Raw genomic sequence first — 18,342 nt, forward strand, 5'->3', positions numbered from 1 at the left:
GCACATGTGTAGTGTTGTACACCCGGATTACCTGAAGCTGAAGCTCAGTCATTAGACTGTAATACAGTCTTCTTTTATTAACAGTGAGATAAATTATAAGAAACAGTCTTCTCTTGTTTACCAGTATGATGCATTTCTGCCTTTCAGTCAGTAATCAAAAGTTAAGTGCAGCAAACTAGAAATGAGCACTGTTGAGTCAAGTTGTATGATTTTTTTTCCCCTGTTAAATCATTGCTTAAGGGCTTCTGGCCCCTAGCTCAGGAATCCTGCCCAAAAATGCCAGATGTATTACACAGTCAAGGATTGCAATGTAAATAGTGTTCTGTGCCATGAGAGCAGGGTGGTCCATCTCCTAGTCAAAAAAAAAAAAAAAAAGGCAGAAAAGGGCATGCTCTGAAATAAACAGTAGTTGTAGTGTTATTTCTGGTTTTGGCTTCACAACCAGTGTTTTGGAACTGAAAGAACCCAGATAAATTAGTGCTTTGGACTAGCAGAGAACTGAAACTGAGATGCTAGAAAGCAAGATGTGTCTTGGCTGAGGGTCTATAGTGTAGTCAAGCAGGCAATGTAATAAGTAAAATATTAAAGTAAAGGCCATTGCTGACAGGCAAAACTTATTACTTTACCTTATTGTGAGCAGCAATCTCTTGCATGTGGAAGCAGAGCGGATAAAAGATGGGAAGTTGGGAAGGCACAGACATAGGGATCTTCTTGACCTCATGCTGTGACTGGGTATGTTACTGGACCTTTTGAGCACAAACTGAGCTGTTCTTGTTTTTAGTTAAATCCCTTGGCTGTATATTAACAATGACTTACCTTCCAGTGTACTTATCTTATTCAGATGTGGTAGTGGATATAGGTTTATTTGCACATTTTTCTATTTTGTGTATGGACATGCCGTTTCATAACATTTAAAACTAGTTGAAAAAAGGTTTCACAAATCTAACCTGAAAGGAAATTGCCAAGGGTGATGTCATAATCAGATTTACGTTTTGGTTATCTGAGAAATCTGTGAACTACCATAGCTTCCTTGGGTGTGTGCAGAGGAGGGGGGGTTATAGGAACTTACTTGGGTGATAAACCATATTTAAATAGCTTCAGGAATGTAATCCCAATGCAGATCTTGGTGTAGTCTCCTCAGTGTGATACTCAGTAGAATGATGAGATTTAGGACCTCAATTAAACATCTCCCTTCCTGCTGACACTAAGCATTAAAAAAACCCCTTATTCATTACAACTTTAAATTTTTTGTTGGTTTTTTTTTTTTTTTTTTAAGTTACCTTTTCTGTAATGGTAAAAGAAGTACTTAAAGAAGATACTTTATTGTACCAGTTCTTCTGGTGAGTATCTCCTGGGCATTTTTCTTATTTGCCTCTCAACACGGGCCTCATTCTGATTTCATTTACAACAGTCTTCACTAACTTTTCAAAGGGTTCCCATAGTCAGAAGAGAAGCAAAGCCCTAGCTGCTTAGAAGCTGATGCTGTTTAAGCAGTAGATAAAAGAAAATGTAATATTCTAGTGGGAATTATTAAGATCAAGAAACAAAACCCGAAACATGTTTAGTATGACTTCCAACTGTAGATAAAAGGTAGCAACTTGAGAGAATTGTGAGCAGGTGTAAATATCTATTAAACTGTTCTTTCTAGAGATTTGGGGAAATAGGATGACCTTTTTCTTCTTTTTTCTGTCTTTTTTTTTTTTTTTTAAATAGGCTACAGTTTCACATGGCTTGCAAAAGAAATCTTTCTCCCTTTTTGTTTCCCACACCAATTGATTTATCATTTTGCTTGCAAGCAGACTTAGAATGTTAGGGCAGGAACACACTCACTTTTTTCTCGTAACTTTTTTGTTGCGGACCGAAACCAGTTGACTTGAATAAATTTTTCTGTGGTCTGAATGAAGCCAGCAACGTGGAAAAATCTTGCCATTCAGAGCCGTCTGAATGTACATTTCAGCCACACAGTAAGCTGTATTGGTAGGCAGTGGACTGCTAAATACAACCATTTTTCGCAGCAGAGAGTTAGACAGGTGATTAGCATAATTAGCACAGAGTAGGCTATACATATGGTAATGTTAAGTGTGTAAATGCCAGCTGCGGTGTAAAATTTATGTCAGGGGTCGACAGGGCTGTGCGAAAGTATTGTGTTACAGCTGCAGGTCAAAGCCTCCATTGCTTTAGCCCCTTTTCTCTTGTCGGTGAATGCGCTAAACAGAAGAGAAAGACAGAAATATAACAGATAAGGCTTTGATTGAACAGCCTGGTTCTGTGCAAGAGGGACTTCTCTTAAACCACGTGCCCCCCCCCGCCCCAAACTCCCCCAAAACTACACATGCAAAACAAAAGTCCTGCTCTTTCATTATAGATTTTATTTTGCATCATGCTAGCTATAAAAGTGTTGCAGTCTTTGAGTGATGTCATTACGATGGGATGAGGGGAATCTTGCTGGGGGGGAGATGGGGGAAGTACAAGGTGGGTAATTATGCTTTAAAGAGCAAAAACAAACAAAAAACCCCTTTAATTCACCTTGTCCTTTCTTCAATCCAACCCTCTTTTTTTTATGTCTCTGTTACTTACTGCACTTAGGGGGGTAGGAATTAAATAGTCTTGAAGGTGACAGCATTAAATGTAATAAAATCTCAACAGTGCAACAATCTTGGAGCTGCATGACTGGTTTTAAACTAAGTGCCAGAAGTTCCTCTGTGGTTTTTGTGTGTGGGTTGCTACACTTATTCCCCAGGTTCCTCTCACCTCCTAAACCACTGAATTCTTTATAAATTAAAAATTACTAGTACAGGTTTCTTGTTTTAAAAGAATGCAGAGTTGAAGAGTACCCATCTTTTTAGGCATTCGAGGGGGAAATCGGTAAATCTTTTTGTTGCTGTAAACTGTTCATTCATATATTTCATTTGCAATTTCCTCCTTCCCCCCCGCCCCAACCCAACCCCCCCCCCCCCTTTTGTATTTTTTGTAGCTGGCTATAAGGAGTGGTGGTGTTGACAGAATATAGTTCACACCACACTGACCTTGTGATGAAACTTCCTCACAGCCGCAGGGGGTCCTTATGAATCGGCCCCTAATCCAGCTAATCCCGCTCGCAACAAAATCGTGAAAGTGGCTCCCAGCGATGTGTTTCCCTGCGCAGATGCCGCGGGAAGGAGCGGCGTTGGGAACGCACCAGCGCGGCGGGGCCGGAGGGTGCCCTCGGGGCAGGGCTGTGGCTGCCGGCGGGGCCGGCTGCTGGCAGGGCTCCAGCTGGAACCCCGCCGTGTGGCCCCGCGGGACTGCCGGCTCCGCTCGGCCTCCTCCCGCCCCGGGACCTTAGAGCCGCCGCTCAAGGTCCAGAGGGAGCGCGGACCCCCGCGCCGGGCTCCGTCTGAAAAGCCACCAGCACGGTCACAGTGGCCCAAAGCAGAAAATAAAAGCCATGCTGAGGGGTGTGCTTGGCCATTTGTTTGGCTTTTTTTCCCGACCTTTCCTGCTTCTGCATAAACCTGGCCATATGGTCGCACACTCGGAGAGTCTGACGGGAATCTCGGGGTGCATCCCGCACAAAGTGGGCCGCGCTCGGTCCTGCTCGGTGTCAATGGCGAGCGAGCGATGAAAAATGGGCCTCCTGACAGATGCAGCACGGCCTCGGGAGCTGGTGGCCAGTAAGAAATATCGAGGTGGGGGAAGCTGTGACAGGCAGCAGGTTCGGTGCTGGGGGGAGCGCTGACCTGACCTGATTGTGTCCAACAGTGAGAGCAGTTCTGCTTCAGTGCAAAGCCATTCAGAAGGAAGCTGCTTAGGCAACAACAGATGGTACAGCAAGCAGCTGGTAGGGAAAACTTGAAAGGAGCTGTACCCTGTGTCGTAACGTGTTCATTCCTTTCATTTTTCTATGTTAATTTTGCCATCTCCTAAAAGTGCTATTTAGGGAGTGATATCCGCTAGAAAGTTCTGGATGCTGTTTGTATCTGTTTGCATTGCTGCTTGCTGTTCCTTTAAAAAAGATTGCATTCAAATTTTGTGCTACTCCGTGTACAGATGAAATTTGTGCTATCCCAGGAGTACAGATGAAAAGACCTAAAAATGCTGTTTTTAACCACACAGGAAAACAATTACATATTTGAGGAAAGGGCACTGAGAGGTTAAATGAAAAGTTTGGCCTAGAGGAAAGCTGACTGCTGTGGAACAACACAGAAAATTGTTTGTAACACATTACCCAGCAGAAGCTCTTCAATCTAAAGTAACTTAAAGAAATTATATTCAGCTGTTTTGAAATCCTTAGCTTTAGACCTTGAAGCCCTTTACATACCCTTCTCAGCAGAACTCCTCTAAACTTTGCCTCTTTTGTGGACAACTGAGAATTTTTGCTTGTTATGAAGCATGCTTGGCTGTTATCTTAAATTACTGAAGAGTAAGAATTCAGCTTGCTCCTCTTGGGGTATATACTGTCATGTGACTGTAAACTGTTGGGAGAATTGCAGTAATCTGTATTAGCTGCTGAAGGCAGTCTCCTTGATATCTAGGAAAAAGCATAGTCTGAGACACTTCTGCTACTATTCCTTTGCTACTTGAGCCATAAAATTCAGTTGTTGGGCTTCTCCACTGAAAGCTATGGTTTAGTTGTGATGTGAAGGGACCATGTCTTTGGAAGGAAGTATAGTTTGCTTTCCATGCCCATTCATTCCTCAGTTTCTTTGCTGGATTGGTCAACAAGGATGCCTGTTGTGACAGTACTGTTTTATAATGTGGACACCTGCCCCGTAGGAAATGGAGTGAGACCACCAACTCATTTCACATAAGTTAGCAAACAGCTGTCAGATGGTAAACAACTTGTGGTCACTATTGTTCCTGGCTGGATTAGGAACCGTGACCCAGAGGTGAACAGCTCATATCCTGTTACGAAGGACATGTGTCGCAGCTCAGTAAGCAGCCACTGCATTTTATGTTTAATTGAAAAGTTCGAATTGTGATGTACCAGTATTGTATATTATTGTATGTTTCATTGCATAATTGGTTTTGCTTTTTTTTTCTTAAGTTTGTACTGTTTAATTTGTTTATTTTGATGTCCTGTTTTTTTTCCCTACACTTTTCCACTCTCTCAACCTAGATGGACACCAAGCAAGAAATCAAAATATCTCTTTTTCTTTAGCAATCTATCTGTTTTACTCAATTAAAATTATTATTTTTCTGCCTATAGGCAATACAGATGTGTACATGTAAAATTGGATTTTAGCTGATTTTTAGAAAGAAAAGTTTTCAGTTCCTAAAATTGCAGGGAAGGTTTCTCACTACAAGCAGCGGCAGCTGTTGTTGGACTGTCTTCCTGAGTATGCAGACAGCTTTGTATCCTTGTCACAGCTCTAAACTTTATCGTACTGTGACAGAATGAAAAGGCAACTTTGATGTGTGTTTTTATTTTTGCTATTCATAATCGTGTCAGCATTAACGAAATTTGTAACAGCAACACTGGAGCCATCCCCAGCATGTGTAAGGAGTAACTTAACTCATATCATATGATGGCTTGAGAGATAAAAAGCAGCCTTTTGAAGTGCTTTGTTGTTGGGTGTTTCTTTGTTAGCTTTTTTTTTTTACATTTGTAGGTTTTTATCTCTGCCTCTTCCTGCCCCCCCTCTGCCCCCCCCACTTTTTTAAAGTAAAAATGAAGAGCCTGGTGTTATTTTATTCACAGTGTGATAGAAATGGTTGATATGGTCATACTGCTTTTACATTATCCTAAAGTCTTTGGCACTAAAGAGATATTGACACTGATTATATCTTCTCATTGGGATGTGATGATGTTGTAGATGGTGTCCTTTTGTTGGACAGCATAACTGGGGAGAGGGATAAGAGTAGAGCGTCTACCTGTTTGTTGGGAAGGGAGATGGTAGGGTGCAGGCTGTTGTAACCTGGGTAGGCACAACAGCTGCTCCGTGTGCGCTATACAGATGAAGAAATGTGTATTCAGCGAAGTCTGTGCAAGAAAACCTAGACAGACACAGCATGCAATTTCTGACTGCCTGTAGTGCAGTGCTTGCAGAGATCTTGTCTAGTTACATGATTAATGTGATTTTTTTTATTGAGCTGCTGCACAGCCCACTGAATGACCATGTAATCTCTTTAAGACGCTGATTGTTAACCACTGTGTTCTAGCTCTTGTAAACTCACCATTTCTCAACAGAGTTTTTTGGTAGCTCAGTTTCATTCACTTTCTGTGAAGTCTTTATTTTTGCATTATGTTTTTATAATGTAATCCTGATGAATTTATGACAGCCATCCTTAGCATCATTAGATACATTGTTAGATGTATCAGTATCTCACAGTAGTTAATACATTCAGATATCAGCCATGTAAAGCAATAGCAATTGTGTCTCTACAAGCAGAAGACGTTTTAAAAGTTTAAAGAAGTGGACATTCCAATCCAATCCCATTTCTGCTACCAGCTAAATTTGGACTTCCAGAAGGTGTTTTGCACTTTCTCCCAGTAAATGATTTTGCCTGTCAGGCCTAAAGAATGATAATTCTGAGGAAGGTGCTGTCTTCCCTGCTCTTCTGTCAGGATGCTGACTAAAACTGTCCGTGTGCAGAAAAACTATATTCTGCTGCTGACAAAGAGCAGCACCAGACAAGCTCAAACATATGAGAGAACATGAAGACAGAACTCCCTAGAGAGCAACAGGAAGCTTTAAATCAAAAGGCCATTATTTTTCTGTGCCCAGTAAGAGACAGGATAGTCTTCATATCTGCTGTAGAACTTCAACTCTTTGTATCAGTTTCTTTATAGGAGGTTTCAACCCTTTGTGAATAGCATTTGGCTGCTGTGTTTTTTTTTCTCATGAGGTCTGTGTTCTTTATCAGTAAAAACAGAGACTGTCACTGGTGCCATCAGGTACTGCTTGCTGCTCTGTGGCATGTGTGACTGCTTGTGATTGTGGTACTCAGGATGGGGAAGCAGAACTGTGTCTCACTGGCCTCATCTGTGTACCATTGCGATGGACTGAAACTAGCTTCATTGCTTGGTGTTTGAGTAACACCTGTACACATGTGTTACAGAGATGCACATGGGAACAGCATTCCATGAGGAAGTGGAGTAGAAGAAAGCCCATAATGGCAGTCAAAGCTGAGGGAGATGGGCTGTGCAGGGTATCAGGCAGAGAGGTATGAAGTCCCTTTCTGGTTCCCATCCTGGCAGAGAGAGGGTGCTGAAGGGTGAGAAGGCAGGGTGGAGGCAGGATGTCTGTTCTCCATGTAAGTCTAGCATCTTTCTCTGTACATTCCTGCTTTTTGGGTTGGTTGGTGAAGGCTGAGACCCAGGTGAACACATTGGAATATTATTCAATCTTTGTATGTGATCACTGGGTTGTAAGGGAGTTTTATTTCCTATACCTCCTGCTGTAGTGATTACAGGTATTGCAAAGGTTCCCTGCCTTTGCTATTGCCATAAAATAAGCACTGCAAGGGATACTTTTCCATATGCCTGATTTATCAAAAATGTTAGCATCTTTCAAAGACATAAAACAACAACATTGTTTGTGTGAGCTGTCCATGACTATTAGAGGCATGATTCTGTTGCTTTGAGTTTTCACTGGCACAAGGTTGCTGAATTGCTCTAATGCTACACATTTATAGTCCTGAAAAAAATTAAAAAGGTGGTGTTGCTCAAACAAAGCAGAACTGTGTCTGCTCCTCGGGTGCTCAGATGGAAACACCTTGAGGCCCATAGTCTTCAGAAGGGAGGTTCTCCAGAAAATTGTTTGTGTATGTAAAATTTGTCTGAGAATTTAGGCTCCAAAACCAGTATGTATTTGTGGGAAACTTGGCTTTGGTTTCTCAAAGTCTGTCCTCCACATTGGTAGGCAAACATTTTTATCCCAAATGTTTGTCTCTCAGGAATGTTCTTTTTTAGAGAGAGCTTGCTGTCTACTAAGCTACTGGTTGCATCTGGTAGTGCACAAGGTAACTATTGAGTGGTTAATAGAGGTAGTGCTCATGTCCAAGAAAAATAAAGAAATCTCGGGCTATGTGATGCAATTCCACTAACCTGAAATGAAACATTGTAAGACACTCTGAAAAATAAGTATTTAATGCCTTCAGAGCTGCTGGACAGTAAATTAATAAGCAGTGACTTCTGGTCACCCCTGATGGCTTGATCTAGCATTGATCTGTAAGTGTGACAGTGGTCAAATTTACTCCTCAGGCTAGCTGGTATGGAAGGGACTGCAGTAATGGATTCCAGACTTCTTTGTTAACATGCTAATATAATGAATGCCATGTAAATTTTCACTTTGGTTGTGAGAAAGGTGTAGATAAGACTGACATTCTCAGTGGAATGAGCACATGAGCTGAATGACACAGGAACTTCAAAATGGGTACTAAGCCAGTGGAAGGAAATGTGTCAAAAATTGTGCCAATGAAAACAATCACAGTCTTATTCTTACATAATTGAAGGGTGTATAGTGTTATGCACCAGTCTTAGTGCAAATTACCTTGACCAGCTTCTGTTCCAGTCGGTGGGGAGGCTCAGGAGGAGCAGCAGTTTGTTTCATGGTGTAGGATGCTGACTTGCTCAAGGCAGATCTTGAGTGTTCTGGCAAAGAGCTAAGAGGGAAGCCTGTGGATATCAGAGAGGGTGGGAAGGAGGAAGGCACTTTCCTTGTCTCTGGAAAAAAAAAACAGCTTTTTAATTATAACTAACCCTCAGCAGTAGAGATGCTGTCAGTTACACTGTTTCATGTTGAGCAATGGCCTTCAAATACATCCTTGAGAATTAGAAACAGATACGTTAAATGCGAAATAATGCCACAACACTGGTGTTAGTGCTTTGCTGTTTTGTTTTTTTTTCCTGGAAAAAATTGTAGCTAAATCACACAGACGGCATGGTATCTCATTTTTTATAGGCAGAAACCCATGACACTGCTGGAAGCGTGGTGTACAAGCTACTGCACTGTCTTATCACCAGTCATGAGACTCTGCCTTGACCTTAAATCATCTTTTGATTGTGGGAATTCTTGCTACTGACTCAGCCATCTGTGTACTTAATCATAAGGAATCATGTAATGAAAGTCTAGAATGCCATCAAGTGGCTTTTGGTATATCAAAAAGGACAGTGATATGTGGATTTTTTCCTGATTTTTTGATCAGAGTGATCGAAAATGTGAGATGGTTTTGACTGTCTTTGATATAAAATAGAATTGGAAGTATGTATGCCATACATAAAATTTCTGTTAGTAGCATTTTGAGTGTAAAATGTTGCTATTACCAAGGTGAAGAAAACAGAGTCCATAAAGGAAAACCATAAAACACCAGCATTTTGTTCATTGATCATATTTTCCCTTATATTGTTTGTGCTATGGTGTGGAAACACTATCATGACTATAATGTCTTTTTTTTTTTTAAGTGTAAGGAATGAATTACTGCAAAATGTGTGAGTCTTGCAGGTAATATATATATATATCCAGCACAGTGGCTTTAGTACATTTCCATGACATTTTTAGTCATTTCTCCCTTAAGCTTTTGCACTACTTGTGGGTAATTGGAGGAAAAAAAAAAGAGCAACAAGAGGCTTGATTTTAATGCCTGTTCAGCTAATTGTGCTGATTGTGTGGGTTGAAGATATGTGAGTATGGCAGGCTCCAGTGATCTTTGCAAACTTTTAATTAAAATAAATTGAAGCATAGCTGGTAAAAACTACCATTTTTTTGGTTTTTCCTTCCCTTTTGCTCTCTTTTACTCCTAATATGTTGAAAGACCACTGATGTGTTCACTTGCTTCTGGTCTGTCCATATGTTTTAACATAACCTGGTTTTGCAGCTGAAAATTCTGTCAATGTACACTTGACTTTTTTTTACCTAATTGCTACATTGTATAAAATATTTGCAATATTTGGAGCTACTTTTACTATGTTTGGCTGAAGAAATGTAGATAATGGACCCATCAAAGGAATAGTTAAATGGTGTAATGCCTTAAGAAGAATGCGAAGCAGATCTGCTGATGGGTTCTGGAATCTGTGCCCAGCTTCTTGGGTGGTTTTGCTACTCCTGGTTGAAAGGTTAGAAAGGGAAAAAACAGCTTCTGTTCTGATGACTGACTTGCATGATGCAATTTTGATTAGCTAGATCTGCCTTGTTCAGTGAAGTTAACGTGGTTTGACAGGACCTTGATTAGGAAGCGATCATCTCTGTTGATAGTAAACAGTTGGTCACTTTCAGCAGAGGTGGGAATGATGCCCTTTGTCTTGCATGAAGTATGATTTGTTGGTTCAAGTTCTGGTTAAATTCAAAAGGAAAGTGTGGGTGGAATGGGAGAGAATATAGTACCAGGAGTAGAAGTTTATGGTAGACTCCCCAGTCCTCTTAACATTGGGGCTTTATTGTCTTGACTGGCACTGAGAGACAAAAGAGGGAGAGAGTCACTTTGTCTTTGAAGCACTTGCAGTGTAAAGGGTTGTGAAAGAAAGGTCTGGTTACAAAACATACAGATTAGGATAACTCTGCTCCCTATTTCTCATATTCCTGTAAGATGAATTAAAAATCCAAGTATCAAGGACTACTGATTGGTGGAATACTGTGGAAAGAGAGCAGTGAGCATAAACCTGGGGCTGATGAATGAAAGTATTTTTAGAGTTTAAATCTTGATAAGAATTAGCAATAACATTTTGTTACCATGCAAATGCAGTCTCAATGATAGTATGTCCTGTCACTGTAGTAAGAGTGATGTTAAAAAGTTCTAAAGGGACTCTAGGTAAAAGGTTGTACTTTGATTTGTTTTGTTTTGTTTTGTGTACTGTGAGCTAGTCTCTGTTCCATGGTATAAAGGAGGTAATCCCACATGTGACAGGCTGAAAAAAAATTGGGTGTGTTGTGGAAACACTTATTTCTTCAAAGAATTCTTGAACAAGAAATTAAGCAATGCTTCGTGCCAGAATGTCTGTATGGTTTAATTGTTGAGGGTCTCATTCTGACAGCTTTATGCATGCAGGGGCCCAGCTTCTTGCCTGGTGGTCGTTTTAGCCCCAGGGGTGTTACGGGTGGGTTGAGGGCCCAAGTGATTGAAAAAGTATGTCCCTGTTTAGGCTCAGGAATCTCATCTCTCACTCTGCCAACTGGTTATGGATCAGTCTTTTGTTATATGACCTAGGAAGAAATAAATATATGTGCTTAATTTCTGTTCACACTGTTGCAAGCTAAACTTTGGCAGTAATTCAGATAGCCAGTGTCAAGCATGCTAAGACTGAGAAAAATGTAACAAATTAGACCAGATCTGTAGCTTGGATTTACATTCTTGTCCTCCTCATCTGGATGTAGTCTTGATTCAGCTAATAGGCTGAATTAATTGACATTGCCTCCCACATGCCTTGGCTAGAGAGACTACAGGGGAGGTTATATGAAGTATATGAACTCTAGCTGGCTGGGGTTTTTGTAAAAGGGAAGACAGTTTTCCATTCTTACGCAATGTTTTCTGGCAAGGCAAATTGTATCTAGCTCCCTCTAGAGCCTGTCGACTCTGCAGTCTCCCTCTGCCTCGTTTTTTTTTTTCTTTTTCTTTTTTTCCCCACCATGTTTTAATATGGAGCACACCGTTTGGCTCATGTGGGTTTAGAAACAGATGTTGCACATGAGCAATCTCCTGCATCACAGCACGTTAAGCCAGGTAGTGGGCCACTGGGGTAAATTACTGTAGACAGACCTTTCTGCTACACTCAAACTGCATCTCTTTATATGAACCTGACATTTTTTCTTTTTTTATTTAAGGCTGAAAGAAATACTTCTGCTCACTTACTCTTTCCCTTCTCCATTTTTTTTTAATACCTAAGAGGAACATTTGTCTTCTATCTTTGCCAAATTATTTAGTAGAAGAGTGTAAATTAAAGCCATTATCTTGAAATGTGCTTTTGGAGTAGACTATATACAAGTATAAGAAATTGTAACATAGTATTTCTTCTGGTCTGCCAGGTAAAGTTTTTCCTTTTTTCTTCCTCTTCTTTAATTTTTACACTTGGGATATTGGTTATAATATAGAAAAAACAGAGGCTCCAGTTCATGCATCAGTGTTTCAGTACAGTAGTAGTAAAAGTATTGTAATGAGGAATGCGGCGCTTTTTTCAGAGATACTAAAAGTTGTTCTTAGTTTTAGAGTTACACAGTGATCAGTTTGAGAAAGAATAGGCCCTGCACACAGTCAGGGTTTTCTGACTAGAGAGTGTTCATCAAGAGAATGCAGAATAAGCAGGTATTGGCTAATACAAAGTCCTTAATATTTATCCATCAGTTGGTGGACGAGTGAGTAAGGAGTTAAATTACACACGGCAGAAGATTGGAGAAGAGGCCATGTTCAACCCCCAGCTCATGATCCAGACTCCACAGGAAGATGGTGCTAATGTACTAACAACAGAAGCACTCCGACAGCACCTTGAGTCTGCACTTCAGGCCAGCAGAGTACATGTCTATATGTACAACAGGTGAGGGGAAAATCAAAAATTTTCTTGATCATATGTGGTAGCTGAAAAATGGATGCGTGCTTTCCTTAATGTGTTTTTAAATAGTTGGCACTTCTGAGTGCCCTTGGGGCTGTGTTTTGATTTGAGTGTCACTGGTTTCTGATAGCTTGACACTGTGGCATGATAGCTGTGATAAATTGGCATTTAACAAGTAAGATGGGGGAAGTGGTGTTACGTGAGGCATGCCACAGCATGCAGCATTTCTTTAGGTAAAGGTATAATGTCTGTGATCTTAAATGTAGAACCTTATGGATAGGATTCCTAACATTGAAAATCCTTCCATGCTAGAGCTGAATTCACTTGCTGATGTCATAATGAGGTACATAATGGCTCTGAACAGTGGCAGAGGCTAGTGTTCTTCCAATAGTTTGGCTATAAAGGGAAATGCAGATGTGGTAGAAATGTCAGCGGGTGGAATAAGAGCTGTCTAATAACATAGACAACAGACTGTGCCTTAAAGAGTGTCTGTGGCCCCATACTGATGGTTGGCAGTTGTGTGTTGTCCAACAGAAAAATAATAATGGTGCATCTCAGGACCTCAGGAAGGTATCAGCACAGGGCTAGGATGTCTCCCTGAAAAATGGTTCTGCCAGGGTTACTACTTACACAGTGATGTGCCTAGGAGTCCTGCCTGTGAGGCACAAAGCTCCCTGTCTTTCAGCAGATCTTTTCAGCACACCCAGCTGGCTCCTCCACGAGCTACTGCTAAGGCTCCAATTATCTTTTACACAGCTCCTGCCCTGTCTAAGTCATTAGAAGCCATGGTAGTGGAAGTTGTAATACAGCTGAAATAAGAAGGCAGGAATCTTAATGGTTCATTTGCTTCTGCATGTCTTGGTCTGCTGACTATATTTGAGTCCTCTGAGCTGGAGGTGGCTTTTCTCTTACTGGTGTCACCAAGTGATACCTTAAGTCACAAGCAGTCTCATATAAATGAGACTGACAAAAATACAAGATGTATTTTTGTCCCATGAACACATGTTCACTATCCTGTATGTACAAAAGCGCCTCCCTCCTTATTTTGAGTGAGTTTTACAGAGAATATGGAAACAACTGAAATATAGGCACTTCTTTTTTTTTGGTGAGATCTAATATACCTCTTTTTAATAACATTTACCTTACTCAATGATTTGCTGCTTGAGGCCAGTGTGTGTATATGAGTCACAGTTTTAAATGTCTGTTATATTTTCAAAATTACTTCTCAGTAATTGTGCAAGAAGAAAATATTTGTCCTTCACATTTCTTACAGACAGTGGAAATTGGAACATTTGTGTTACAAATCAGGAGAACTCATCACAGAAGCAGGTTACATGGACCAGGTATGTGTAGCGGGCATTCAATTACAAGGTTTGTGTATTTTCATGATTCAGCTTGTGCTGCATTGATTATATTCTAGTGTGACTGTGTTTTTCCTCTTTCTGATTTTGACAGATCATAGAATATCTTTATCCTTGCTTAATTATCACTCCTTTGGACTGCTTCTGGGAGGGAGCAAAGCTACAGTCAGGAACTGCCTATCTATTGTAAGCATGTGTTTTTTGTAACTTTCTGGTCTGAATGTTTTAAATTGTATAACTGTGTACAGTGCTTCAGTTTCATTTCCATTGTTTATTCAGATTATGATTTAACAGGAAAAATAAAATATGAAGTGTAGTGTATCTGCATAAAAAATACACATATATGCATGGATTTTTTTTTTCATTTAACACAAGGTTTACCTGTTTCTGTGAGATTATTTGTAAACCTCAATTTAAATCCTCTTTTATTTTTCCTGTGTTGCTAGCATGCAAGTTAAAATGTAAATTCTGAGTTGGAGTTTTAAGAATTTTATGCTTTACCTTTTTTTTTATCCCTGGAGCAAAGTTGTTTCTGGTGGATTTTTTTTCCCTCCATAAAATACAATAACATTGGTTGGCTGGGAATTTTAGACCTAAGAAAATGTCTTGGGTTAATTTCCAAGCCTTCCTGAGGAGTAAAGAACAAATCCTTTGCTTCAGAGACCATTAAAGAAACCATATATTATATTTTATAGATGGTTTCTCACAGTTTACAAGTGTGATAGTAGATGCCCTGAGTTCTTTAAAGAGTTAATTGTTAATCTGTGCAGGCATTTTCTGTTAATTATGCAAGAGTTAGGATTTGAGTTATTGTTTCTGTCCTGGTTTGCATGTCTCTGCAAAAGCAATTTGCAATGGCCATCTCCTAACCTTTAGTGTACAGTTTTAGATGGGGAAATAAGGGGGTTTGTGTTTTCTGGTTGGGAGATTCAGAATAATGACTTAAGCCTGGTTAAGCAGATACAGTGTGGTTTGAACCACAGAATAAGGCAGTCAAAAGCCTTTCTGGTCTGTCAACATCACAAATTCAGAAGTGGGGGGTGGGAGACGTGACAGTGATAGTGGTGACAGCCATGGTAGCAGGAAGGCTTGATGGTTGATAGTCAAGCTGCCAGGGCATTTGAAGGAGCACAGTATTGTTACAGATAAACAAAGATCAGTTATATTGATTGATTACATTTGCAAGATGATTATTAGACTAGCAAGAAGTAATCTGATACTATGAGAAAGGCTTTCTTTCCTCAGTGCCCTCTCTTCTGTCCCTTTCCCCTCCCCCCTAATTCTTTGAAGCAGCAGTTGGTTGCTTTTTTGTTATTTAGGTTCTTGATAATTTGTTTTGCTTTGTTTGTAAGTGAAACTATTTTTAACCACTTTTACAGGATAGCTTTGTAAGAACCAAGGTTTTTTTTTTTTGTTCAAATTATAACTGGGCTTCAAGAAAAGTACATAAACAAATCTAATTAAAGCATGCCTTACATTTTATGAAACAGCTTTACCAGAAAAGGTTTTAACTTGTAGCAGAAAATAACTCAGTTATTTGTTCAAACATGAATTTTAAAGTACGCTTATTTCAGAACTCCTTTTGTCTTTTTTCTATGTGTCTTTCTCTCCTGGTTGCTCTTGCAGAGGGAAGCCTCCTTTGCAGTGGATCAACTTTGACCCTTTAGAATTCTTGGAAGAGTTAAAGAAAATAAACTACCAAGTGGAGAGCTGGGAAGAAATGCTGAATAAAGCGGAGGTTGGTCATGGTTATATGGATCGACCCTGCCTGAATCCTGCTGATCCCGATTGCCCAATCACAGCTCCCAATAAAAATTCCACCAAAGTAAGTTTGCTTGTCCTTGTGCATGTCTTTTCAAGGGAGGCTGGGGGGTGGAGAAGGTTGGGGGGGAAGGTCAAACAGACTAGAAGAAGTACCATTTTCTTCCAAGCAGTATATGGCTTGTATTCTTGCATGATGTCATTTTTCTGTTCCTATTACCCGCTGTTAGCTCACTGTCATGGATTTTGCCTCCTTGTGTGATGCAATGCTTAATCCTGTACATTCAGAGTGAAAGTACAGTTGTCAGCTGTTGCTGTGGCACTGCAGTGATGTGGCATTTCAGCAAACTGGTGCCTCAGACAGACAATAGCCACTGCTGGAACACAGCTGCTGCTGCACCCCCATGCCATGCTGAAAAGCCTTTCCTCAAGTAGCTCCAATTTTGTTAATTTTTTTGTGATGAGTTCGAAGTCATAAGACTTGAATTTATATATCCCTTTATCAGTCATATTAGACTTTGGCGAAATTGCCATCTGGTCAACAAGCACCTGGGTGTTTTCTTAGCTTGATTTGTTGAATGCCTTTTTCTAGTAGACTACCCAGATGGTCTTTAACATCCATGATTCTAGTTCACTGAGTGCTGAATTAAGGTATGAATTTATAAAGTTATGAAACCTATTAACTGCTTCTTTGTAACTTTTTCTAGCCTCTTGATGTAGCCCTTGTTTTGAGTGGTGGATGCTATGGACTATCAAGAAAATACATGCATTGGCAGGAGGAGCTGATTATAGGTGGTACAGTCAAGAACAGTTCTGGTAAACTTGTCAGGTAAAAAAAAATACTTAAAGAAAATGTCAGTTTTAATTTGTTAGGGTTCATTTTTTAGGCCACGGTAGGAGGATGATGCAAACTCTATTGCCCTTCACATGTATTATAAATTTCACTTCAGGGTGACACATCTCAAGAGAGCAGAATTTAAAAGAATGCTATGGCTGTTGTTTAAATATAAAGTGGTGTCATAATTTCCTGCTTCTTATCTCAGAATGATGGTGTATGTCAGTCAGAAAGAAAGCTTTTTACTGACAACTTTGTTGTTTAGAATGTATATATAAAGCATTGAACAGTCTGTAAAGCACTGAACACCTTTGATCACATTTTGAAATATGATCAAAGGAAAAAGGAAGGAAAATAATGCGAGTAATGTACTAACTCCTTTGACTTCTCTCAGAATTCCGAAATATTCACTGAATGTTTTATTCAGGGTCAATACAGAGAATAGTCTATTTTCATGTCCCTGTGTTGTTAATACAACTTTGAGTAGTAACACAAACTCAAACCCTTTGTTTTAGACTTCTAAACAAAGACATAGAACACTGGACTTTAGTGGGGAAATAAAACTGTGTGATTTACTGTTCTGAAAAATGCAGGCCATACTAAACAAAATGAAGTATAATTTTTTCCAGAGAACTTTTAACCTTTTTAGCATTCACATAACATATTGATGATTCTCTCACGAAAGAGCCAAGTAAGGCACTTCCATTGAAAGAGAAAAAGGTTCCTTCTCTTACTAATTAATGGTTCCTTCTTATTGACCAATAAGAGCTTCTGAAATTGTTGGATGGAGTTGTATATTGTGGACATTCAGGGTGGATTGCCTTTGTGTATTCCCCACAGTTTATTAGGTATGAGGAGTTTAATCTACTACTTCTCTCCAAGGGGTATAAAAGACCAAGGTCTTCAAATGACATTTTGCCAGCATTTACAAGACTTCATAGAAATAACTGTTCCTGTGGCATCCTCGCAGCAATCTGTCTTAAGCATGAACTTAAGAACAGATTTGTAGGGTTATATTCTTTTTTCCTGACATTAATCCTACTGAAAATAATGTCAAAACTCTTATAACTTTAGTGAAAACAGATTTAGCCTCAATAGCAGTACAACTGCACCAGATACACAGAAGAATAATTATACTCTGTTCAATTTTAATACAAGCATGTGCCCTGTAAAATCAAGAACTCAAGCAAGCTCCTGTTAGAATTGCATTGGCATCTCATGCCATGAAAATATTTTCCTGAAAATGCTCAGTTTATGCCTATTTCTCCTCTCTCTTCTCTCCGTGTCACAGTGCCCAGGCTTTGCAAACCATGTTTCAGTTAATGACCCCTAAGCAAATGTATGAACATTTCAAGGGGTATGAATATGTTTCACATATCAACTGGAACGAGGACAAGGCAGCAGCAATTCTGGAAGCCTGGCAGAGGATGTATGTTGAGGTAAAATTGAAAATAACTTAGATACTATACAATAAAGTCCTACTAAGGATCACTGCCTACTTTTTATAGTATTTCCTTAAGGAATATGCTTAAAACAGGACTGAGTAATTACCTCCCTGTTTTTAAGAGTTCTTCTGGTAGTTTGTTGGTTGTTTTTTTGGTTTTTTTTTCTTTTTTTTTTGGTTTGGGTTTTTGTTTGGTTGGTTGGTTGGTTTTGGTTTTTTGTTTTTTTCCAGTAAGAAGTTGCTTGGTCATTCCTATATGAGAAGCCATGAAGGTTTTACTTTTTCCTGCCTGGGACAATTTTGTTTAGCTGGGGCTGAGAAGAAACCAAATATCTAGCTGGAATTTAAAAGCTTTTGGTTGGCGATTATTCTAAAGGTGTCTGGAAAACATTAGCCACCCATGGGCTGCTCCCTCAGCAGCAGCCCAGGTGAGGAGGCTGTGTGACAAGGCCTGCCTTCTGTGTCCCAAACCCTGCCCTCC

At 39.8% G+C, this 18,342-nt stretch overlaps 1 protein-coding gene across 7 annotated transcripts in view; it reads left to right on the top strand.

Annotated features, from left to right (window-relative positions):
- PTCH1 (patched 1) overlaps window positions 1-18,342 on the top strand; it is a 73,569-nt gene that overhangs the window by 17,446 nt on the left and 37,781 nt on the right. For all 7 annotated transcript variants that reach the window (XR_013179771.1, XR_013179772.1, XR_013179769.1 and 4 more), the window contains 6 exons: window positions 12,256-12,445; window positions 13,734-13,803; window positions 13,916-14,007; window positions 15,448-15,646; window positions 16,290-16,411; window positions 17,709-17,856. Coding sequence is in view for 1 of the 7 variants with exons in the window: in XM_054652650.2 (XP_054508625.2) it covers window positions 12,256-12,445; window positions 13,734-13,803; window positions 13,916-14,007; window positions 15,448-15,646; window positions 16,290-16,411; window positions 17,709-17,856 (821 nt within the window). In the remaining 6 variants the exon portion in view is untranslated. The remainder of the gene's footprint in view (window positions 1-12,255; window positions 12,446-13,733; window positions 13,804-13,915; window positions 14,008-15,447; window positions 15,647-16,289; window positions 16,412-17,708; window positions 17,857-18,342) is intronic.

Source organism: Agelaius phoeniceus, chromosome Z (assembly GCF_051311805.1).
Source record: "Agelaius phoeniceus isolate bAgePho1 chromosome Z, bAgePho1.hap1, whole genome shotgun sequence".
Classification (NCBI taxonomy): Eukaryota; Metazoa; Chordata; class Aves; order Passeriformes; family Icteridae; genus Agelaius; species Agelaius phoeniceus.